Genomic DNA, 9,760 nt, shown 5'->3' with positions numbered 1-9,760 from the left:
TGGGGAGGAGGAGGGGATTGGGGAGGAGGAGGGGATTGGGGAGGAGGAGGGGATACGGGAGGAGGGGGAGGGGGAGGAGAGGGGAGGGGAGATACGGGAGGAGGGGGAGGGGGTATACGGGAGATTGGGGGAGGGGGAGGAGGGGGAGGGGTAGGAGGGGGGAAGGAGGGATACGGGAGGAGGGGGAGGAGGGATACGGGAGGAGGGGGCGTTATATATGTTGCCCACTGTACAATTGGGTTGATTTTGGAAACTGGGCTATTTCAGTTTGAAGCGATGACTCAACACCGTAACTGAGCAGAAACGTTCCTTTGGAAACTGCTTATTCAATTCTCATGTCCTGTTACTTTGATCCCATTCAGCAGTATAAATGTCAGAATGGGAAATTGTGAAGACAATGAATCACCAAGGCATTAATCAGGGAAATGAATAATGCCCGTGTGTCTCCACTCACTGAGTAACACACAGCCAGCTGCCCTATAAATAATTCACACCACATCCTTTAAACAATGACCTGAACCACATCAGCTCAAAACCAACAATGATACCATTCCTCAAACTACACCCTGACACAATTCACTAAACTGGGAATGAGTGGTAGGCTTCAGTGAAGTTACTGTGAAAAGCCCCTAGTCGCCACATTCCGGCGCCTGTCCGGGGAGGCTGGTACGGGAATTGAACCGTGCTGCTGACCTGCCTTGGTCTGCTTTAAAAGCCAGCGATTTAGCTCAGTGAGTGCGTACAGTGTGTACAGTGGAGTGAATGGGAAGGGGTTTGGGTCCATTGGGATTGTGTACAGTGGAGTGAATGGGAAGGGGTTTGGGTCCATTGGGATTGTGTACAGTGGAGTGAATGGGAAGGGGTTTGGGTCCATTGGGATTGTGTACAGTGGAGTGAATGGGAAGGGGTTTGTGTCCATTGGGATTGTGTACAGTGGGAGTGAACGGGAAGGGGTTTGGGTCCATTGGGATTGTGTACAGTGGAGTGAATGGGAAGGGGTTTGGGTCCATTGGGATTGTGTACAGTGGAGTGAATGGGAAGGGGTTTGGGTCCATTGGGATTGTGTACAGTGGAGTGAATGGGAAGGGGTTTGGGTCCATTGGGATTGTGTACAGTGGAGTGAATGGGAAGGGGTTTGGGTCCATTGGGATTGTGTACAGTGGAGTGAATGGGAAGGGGTTTGGGTCCATTGGGATTGTGTACAGTGGAGTGAATGGGAAGGGGTTTGGGTCCATTGGGATTGTGTACAGTGGAGTGAATGGGAAGGGGTTTGGGTCCATTGGGATTGTGTACAGTGGAGTGAATGGGAAGGGGTTTGGGTCCATTGGGATTGTGTACAGTGGAGTGAATGGGAAGGGGTTTGGGTCCATTGGGATTGTGTACAGTGGAGTGAATGGGAAGGGGTTTGGGTCCATTGGGATTGTGTACTGTGGAGTGAATGGGAAGGGGTTTGGATCCATTGGGATTGTGTACAGTGGAGTGAATGGGAAGGGGTTTTGATCCATTGGGATTGTGTACAGTGGGAGTGAATGGAAAGGGGTTTGGGTCCATTGGGATTGTGTACAGTGGAGTGAATGGGAAGGGGTTTGGGTCCATTGGGATTGTGTACGGTGGGAGTGAATGGGAAGGGGTTTGGGTCCATTAGGATTGTGTACGGTGGGAGTGAATGGGAAGGGGTTTGGGTCCATTGGGATTGTGTACAGTGGGAGTGAGCGGGAAGGGGTTTGGGTCCATTGGGATTGTGTACAGTGGGAGTGAACAGGAAGTGGTTTGGGTCTATTGGGATTGCGTACAGTGGGAGTGAACGGGAAGGGATTTGGGTCCATTGGGATTGTGTACAGTGGAGTGAATGGGAAGGGGTTTGGGTCCATTGGGATTGTGTACAGTGGAGTGAATGGGAAGGGATTTGGGTCCATTGGGATTGTGTACAGTGGGCGTGAACGGGAAGGGGTTTGGGTCCATTGGGATTGTGTACGGTGGGAGTGAACGGGAAGGCGTTTGGGTCCATTAGGATTGTGTACAGTGGGAGTGAGCGGGAAGGGGTTTGGGTCCATTGGGATTGTGTACAGTGGGAGTGAATGGGAAGGGATTTGGGTCCATTGGGATTGTGTACAGTGGGAGTGAACGGGTAGGGGTTTGGGTCCATTGGGATTGTGTACAGTGGGAGTGAACGGGAAGGGGTTTGGGTCCATTGGGATTGTGTACAGTGGGAGTGAACGGGAAGGGGTTTGGGTCCATTGGGATTGTGTACAGTGGAGTGAATGGGAAGGGGTTTGGGTCCATTGGGATTGTGTACAGTGGGAGTGAATGGGAAGGGGTTTGGGTCCATTAGGATTGTGTACGGTGGGAGTGAACGGGAAGGGGTTTGGGTCCATTAGGATTGTGTACAGTGGGAGTGAGCGGGAAGGGGTTTGGGTCCATTGGGATTGTGTACGGTGGGAGTGAATGGGAAGGGATTTGTGTCCATTAGGATTGTGTACGGTGGGAGTGAACGGGAAGGGGTTTGGGTCCATTGGGATTGTGTACAGTGGGAGTGAACGGGAAGGGGTTTGGGTCCATTGGGATTGTGTACAGTGGGAGTGAACGGGAAGGGGTTTGGGTCCATTGGGATTGAGCACAGTGGGAGTGAACGGTAAGGGATTTGGGTCCATTGGGATTGTGTACAGTGGGAGTGAACGGGAAGGGGTTTGGGTCCATTAGGACTGTGTACGGTGGGAGTGAACGGGAAAGGGTTTGGGTCCATTAGGATTGTGTACAGTGGGAGTGAACGGGTAGGGGTTTGGGTCCATTGGGATTGTGTACAGTGGGAGTGAATGGGAAGGGATTTGGGTCCATTGGGATTGTGTACAGTGGGAGTGAACGGGTAGGGGTTTGGGTCCATTGGGATTGTGTACAGTGGGAGTGAATGGGAAGGGATTTGGGTCCATTGGGATTGTGTACAGTGGAGTGAATGGGAAGGGGTTTGTGTCCATTGGGATTGTGTACAGTGGGAGTGAATGGGAAGGGATTTGGGTCCATTGGGATTGTGTACAGTGGGAGTGAACGGGTAGGGGTTTGGGTCCATTGGGATTGTGTACAGTGGGAGTGAACGGGAAGGGGTTTGGGTCCATTGGGATTGTGTACAGTGGGAGTGAACGGGAAGGGGTTTGGGTCCATTGGGATTGTGTACAGTGGAGTGAATGGGAAGGGGTTTGGGTCCATTGGGATTGTGTACAGTGGGAGTGAATGGGAAGGGGTTTGGGTCCATTAGGATTGTGTACGGTGGGAGTGAACGGGAAGGAGTTTGGGTCCATTAGGATTGTGTACAGTGGGAGTGAGCGGGAAGGGGTTTGGGTCCATTGGGATTGTGTACGGTGGGAGTGAATGGGAAGGGATTTGGGTCCATTAGGATTGTGTACGGTGGGAGTGAACGGGAAGGGGTTTGGGTCCATTGGGATTGTGTACAGTGGGAGTGAACGGGAAGGGGTTTGGGTCCATTGGGATTGTGTACAGTGGGAGTGAACGGGAAGGGGTTTGGGTCCATTGGGATTGAGCACAGTGGGAGTGAACGGTAAGGGATTTGGGTCCATTGGGATTGTGTACAGTGGGAGTGAACGGGAAGGGATTTGGGTCCAATGGGATTGAGCACAGTGGGAGTGAACAGGAAGGGGTTTGGGTCCAATGGGATTGAGCACAGTGGAAGTGAACAGGAAGGGATTTGGGTCCATTGGGATTGTGTACAGTGGGAGTGAACAGGAAGGGATTTGGGTCCATTGGGATTGTGTACAGTGGAGTGAATGGGAAGGGGTTTGGGTCCATTGGGATTGTGTACAGTGGGAGTGAACGGGAAAGGGTTTGGGTCCATTGGGATTGTGTACGGTGGGAGTGAGCGGGAAGGGGTTTGGGTCCATTGGGATTGTGTACAGTGGGAGTGAACAGGAAGGGATTTGGGTCCAATGGGATTGAGCACAGTGGGAGTGAATGGGAAGGGGTTTGGGTCCATTGGGATTGTGTACAGTGGGAGTGAACGGGAAGGGATTTGGGTCCATTGGGATTGTGTACAGTGGGAGTGAACGGGTAGGGGTTTGGGTCCATTGGGATTGTGTACAGTGGAGTGAATGGGAAGGGGTTTGTGTCCATTGGGATTGTGTACAGTGGAGTGAATGGGAAGGGGTTTGGGTCCATTGGGATTGTGTACAGTGGGAGTGATTGGGAAGGGGTTTGGGTCCATTGGGATTGTGTACAGTGGGAGTGAACAGGAAGGGATTTGGGTCCAATGGGATTGAGCACAGTGGGAGTGAACGGGAAGGGATTTGGGTCCATTGGGATTGTGTACAGTGGGAGTGAACAGGAAGGGATTTGGGTCCAATGGGATTGAGCACAGTGAAGTGATTGGATCCAATGGGATAAACTTTGCTCCGTTTGGGATTTCACTAAACAATTCCCAGCTCTCTGCTCACTTCATTTCTGGTCAGTTTGCGGTTCAGAATGAAATGTAGTTGCTGTCACTGCCTTCAAATCAATCAGCTCTCAACAATTTGAACAAACGCTGCAGTGCAATGTTTGCTGTTAAATAAGGGCCCTGAGCAGGCAGGAGGCTGTGTGAAACCATGCCAGTTCCTACAGTACGTTCCCCAGACTGTGTTTATTGTCAGGTTTTGTATGAAAAGAGCAGTGATGGCTCCACACAGATTCTCACTCTCGATAGTCCAATTGCAGCTCCTACAGCTTCTGGCAATAAATATCTCATAAAGTAGCTCATCCTCGCCAATGGCAGGAAAGAGACTTTCAACTCGGGGGCGGGGGCGGTGGGGGGGGATATCATAATCTGTTGACAATCGATAGCTTCGTCCCCACTCCCTTCACGTTCTCTAGTTAAACAAAGAGCCCGAGTTTGATCCTTATCCCAACAGAAAGTGATGCTTTAGTGATTGGAACAGTTCTGTGCTGTCTGCTGTTACAAACAGGCCAATCTTTAACGTTGCTACTTCATCATATTATTGGAGTAAGCTGCTGGCTTCTTCCCTGGATCTAGAATGACAACATGCAACACTCACTCAATCCACATCACACCACAAACACACATGAAGTTAGCGGATGTGTTAATGTTACATCAGTGGAGCATCTCCAGAAACACTGGCATTTATCCCAAGCAATTTGAGCTCCCAGTGGTTTCCAGGTCTGGGCTTCAGCTCTGTCTCTCCAACACTGGGCAGTTGACGTATTGGAACTTGCATTCAGATGAATCCAGAGGGTGAGGAACAAGCAGTGATGATGCTGTTCCCGGGAATGGTAGCCAGTGAATTGGAAGATACTTCAACAACAGTTTCAATTCCATCATGCTGAGAGAGATTCCAGGCAAACACACTCACCAGTCGCAAATACTTCACATGCCGGTCCTTCAGCTACCGGACAGAGCAGTGCAGGAAGGGGCATAGGCCAGAGGACAAAGGGCAAAGGTCAGAGGTAAGGGTACATTTTAGCAAACAACAAAAAGGCTCAATTATAAAGCAGGAAAAACATCAAAAAGCACCAACTGAGGAAAGGTATAACACGGAATGAACCCAACTCCAATTCGAGCTCAACATGGGAAGCCCTCAAACACCGACAAAGCCGTCTCTTCAACATCTGCTGCAAAGAATGGTGCAATGATCAGCTGAGTAATCAACTCTAATCACCTCCACCAACCACAATCTGACTGATGGAGGTGAGATTGTTCAGGTCAGGGCCAAATACTGAGCTCCAGGATTATTCCTGTAATAGAAAAATCCTAAAATCCATCAAATCTCAGCCTCAGCTTTTCAACGGGAATTCAGCTGTTGGAGTGGGCGGAGCTAGAGAGTCGAGCAATGGCAGGAGATCCCAGACCCGTGTTATGCTCCTCGTGCTCAATGTGGGAGTTCAGGGACGCGGCCGATGCCCCTGACTCCTTCATGTGCGGGAAGTGTGTCCAGCTGCAGCTCCTGTTAGACCGCATGGCGGCTCTGGAGCTGCGGATGGACTCACTTTGGAGCATCCGCGATGCTGAGGAGGTCGTGGATAGCACGTTCAGTGAGTTGGTCACACCGCAGATTAGGATTGGTGAGGGAGACAGGGAATGGGTGACCAAAAGGCAGAGAAAGAGCAGGAAGGCAGTGCAGGTGTCCCCTGCGGTCATCTCCATCTGAAACAGGTATACCGTTTTGGATACTGTTGGGGGAGATGACTCACCAGGGAAGGCAGTAGTAGCCAGGCTCATGGCACCGTAGCTGGCTCTGCTGCACAGAAGGGCGGGAAAAAGACTGGCAGGGCAATAGTCATAGAGGATTCAATTGTAAGGGGAGTAGACAGGCGTTTCTGTGGTCGAAAACGAGACTCCCGAATGGTATGTTGCCTCCCGGGTGCACGGGTCAGGGATGTCTCTGATCGGCTGCAAGACATACTGAAGGGGGAGGGTGAACAGCCAGTTGTCGTGGTGCATATAGGCACCAACGATATAGGTAGAAAACAGGATGAGGTCCTACAATCAGAATTTAGGGAGTTAGGAGATAAGTTAAAAAGTAGGACCTCAAAGGTAGTAATCTCAGGATTGCTACCAGTGCCACGAAATAGTCAGAGTAGAAATTCAAGAATAGTCAGAATGAATATGTGGCTTGAGAGATGGTGCAGGAGGGAGGGGTTCAGATTTTTGGGACATTGGAACTGGTTCTGGGGGTGGTGGGACCATCACAAATCGGATGGTCTACACTGGGCAGGACTGGAACCAATGTCCTAGGGGGTGCTTTTGTTAACACTGTTGGGGAGGTTTTAAACTAATGTGGCAGGGGTAAGGGAACCAGATTAGGAAGTTAGAGGTCAGTAAAGAAGCAGCAACTAAAGCCAGTAAGGTACTAGATAATAAACTCAATGTGACTAAGGTGAAGAGTAGACAGGGAAGAGATGATGAACGCAAAGGGAGAGATGGTCTGAGGTGCATTTGTTTTAATGCGAGAAGTGTAGCAGGTAAGGCAGATGAACTTAGGGCTTGGATCAGTACCTGGGAATATGATGTTATTGGTATTACTGAGACTTGGTTGAGGGAAGGGCAGGACTGGCAACTGAATATCCCAGGGTATAGATGCTTCAGGAGGGATAGAGAGGGAGGTAGAAGGGGTGGAGGAGTTGCATTACTGGTCAGGGATGATATCACAGCTGTGATTAAGGAGGGGCACGATGGAGGATTCGAGCACTGAGGCAATATTGGTAGAGCAAAGAAATAGGAAGGGTGCAGTAACATTGTTGGGACTTTACTACAGGCCTCCCAAAAGCGAGCATGAAGTAGAGGAACAAATATGTAGACAGATTATAGAAAAATGTAGGAGCAATAGGTTGGTCGTGATGGGAGATTTTAACTTCACCAACATTGAATAGGACTCATCTAGTGTTGGAGGCGTAGATGGAGCAGAGTTTGTAAGGAGCATCCAGGAGAGTTTTTTAGAGCAGTATGTAAATAGTCCAACTCGGGAAGGGGCCATACTGGACCTGGTATTGGGGAATGATCCCGGTCAGGTGGTTGAAGTTTCAGTTGGTGATTACTTTGGGAATAGCGATCACAATTCCGTAAGTTTTAGAATGCTCATGGATAAAGACGAGAGTGGTCCTAAAGGAAGAGTACTAAATTGGGGAAAGGCAGAGTATAACAAAATTCGGCAGGAACTAGGGAATGTGGATTGGGAGCAGCTGTTTCAGGGTAAATCCACATTTGAAATGTGGGAGTCTTTTAAGGAAAGGTCGATTAGAGTGCAGGACAAACATGTCCCTGTGAAAATGAGGGATAGAAATGGCAAGATTAGGGAACCATGGATGACGGGTGGAATTGTGAGACTAGCTAAGATGAAAAAGGAAGCATACATAAGATCTAGACGACTTAGAACTGATGAAGCTTTGGAGGAATATCGGGAATGTAGGACCAATCTGAAACGAGGAATCAAGAGGGCTAAAATGCGTCATGAATTATCTTTGGCTAACAGGGTTAAGGAAAATCCCAAAGCCTTTTATTCGTAAACAAGGAGCAAGAGGATAACTAGAGAAAGGATTGGCCCACTCAAAAACAAAAGAGGGAATTTATGCGTAGAGTCAGAGGAAATGGGTGAGATTCTTAATGAGTACTTTGCATCGGTATTCACCAAGAAGAGGGACATGACGGATGTTGAGGCTAGGGATGGATGTTTAAATACTCTAGGTCAAGTCGGCATAAGGAAGGGGGAAGTTTTGAGTATTCTAAAAGACATTAAGGTGGACAAGTCCCCAGGACCGGATGGGATCTATCCCAGGTTATTGAGGGAAGCGAGGGTCGAAATAGCTGGGGCCTTAACAGATATCTTTGCAGCATCCTTGAGCATGGGTGAGGTCCCGGAGGACTGGAGAATTGCTAATGTTGTCCCTTTGTTTAAGAAGGGTAGCAGGGATAATCCAGGGAATTATAGACCTGTGAGCTTGCGTCAGTGGTCGGCAAACTGTTGGAGAAGATACTGAGGGATAGGATTTACATTTGGAAGAAAATAGACTTATCAGTGATAGGCAGCATGGTTTTGTGCAGGGAAGGTCATGTCTTACAAACCTAATAGAATTCTTTGAGGAAGTGACAAAGTTAATTGATGAGGGAAGGGCTGTAGGTGTCATATACATGGACTTCAGTCAGGCGTTTGATAAAGTTTCCCATGGCAGGTTGATGGAAAAAGTGAAGTTGCATGGGGTTCAGGGTGTACTAGCTAGATGGATAAAGAACTGGCTGGGCAACAGGAGACAGAGAGTAGTGGTGGAAGGGAGTGTCTCAAAATGGAGAAAGGTGACTAGTGGTGTTCCACAGGGATCCGTGCTCGGACCACTGTTGTTTGTGAAATACATAAATGATCTGGACGAAGGTGTAGGTGGTCTGATTAGCAAGTTTGCAGATGATACTAAGATTGGTGGAGTTGCAGATGGCGAGAGGGACTGTCAGAGAATACAGCAAAATATAGATAGATTGGAGAGTTGGGCAGAGAAATGGCAGATGGAGTTCAATCCAGGCAAATGCGAGGTGATGCATTTTGGAAGATCTAATCCAAGAGCGGACTATATAGTCAATGGAAGAGTCCTGGGGAAAATTGATGTACAGAGAGATCTGGGGGTTCAGGTCCATTGTACCCTGAAGGTGGCAACGCAGGTCGATAGAGTGGTCAAGAAGGCATACAGCATGCTTGCCTTCATCGGACAGGGTATTGAGTACAAGAGTCGGTGGGTCATGTTACAGTTGTATAGGACTTTGGTTAGGCCACATTTGGAATACTGCGTGCAGTTCTGGTCGCCACATTACCAGAAGGATGTGGATGCTTTAGAGAGGGTGCAGAGGAGGTTCACCAGGATGTTGCCTGGTATGGAGGGTGCTAGCTATGAAGAAAGGTTGAGTAGATTAGGATTGTTTTCGTTGGAAAGACGGAGGTTGAGGGGGGACCTGATTCAGGTCTACAAAATCATGAGAGGTATAGACAGGGTGGATAGCAACAAGCTTTTTCCAATAGTGGGGGTGTCAATTACAAGGGGTCACGATTTCAAGGTGAGAGGGGGAAAGTTTAAGGGAGATGTGCGTGGAAAGTTTTTTACGCAGAAGATGGTGGGTGCCTGGAACGCTTTACCAGCGGAGGTGGTAGAGGCGGGCACGTTAGCATCATTTAAGATGCATCTGGACAGATATATGAACGGGCGGGAACAGAGGGAAGTAGATCCTTGGAAAATAGGAGACAGGTTTAGATAAAGGATCTGGATCGGCGCAGGCTGGGAGGGC

General features: G+C 49.2%; 1 protein-coding gene across 1 annotated transcript in view; it reads right to left on the bottom strand.

Annotated features, from left to right (window-relative positions):
• The window catches only part of LOC119965738 (plectin-like), a 192,050-nt gene that overhangs the window by 128,015 nt on the left and 54,275 nt on the right, over window positions 1-9,760 (bottom strand). The window contains exon 4 of the mRNA XM_038796501.1: window positions 5,243-5,384. Within this exon, the coding sequence (XP_038652429.1) occupies window positions 5,243-5,384 (142 nt within the window). The remainder of the gene's footprint in view (window positions 1-5,242; window positions 5,385-9,760) is intronic.

The sequence above is a fragment of the Scyliorhinus canicula genome, chromosome 5 (genome assembly GCF_902713615.1).
Source record: "Scyliorhinus canicula chromosome 5, sScyCan1.1, whole genome shotgun sequence".
In the NCBI taxonomy this organism is placed as follows: Eukaryota; Metazoa; Chordata; class Chondrichthyes; order Carcharhiniformes; family Scyliorhinidae; genus Scyliorhinus; species Scyliorhinus canicula.
Note: the sequence above shows the minus strand (reverse complement) of the source record. Positions and strands in the feature narration are given on the sequence as shown.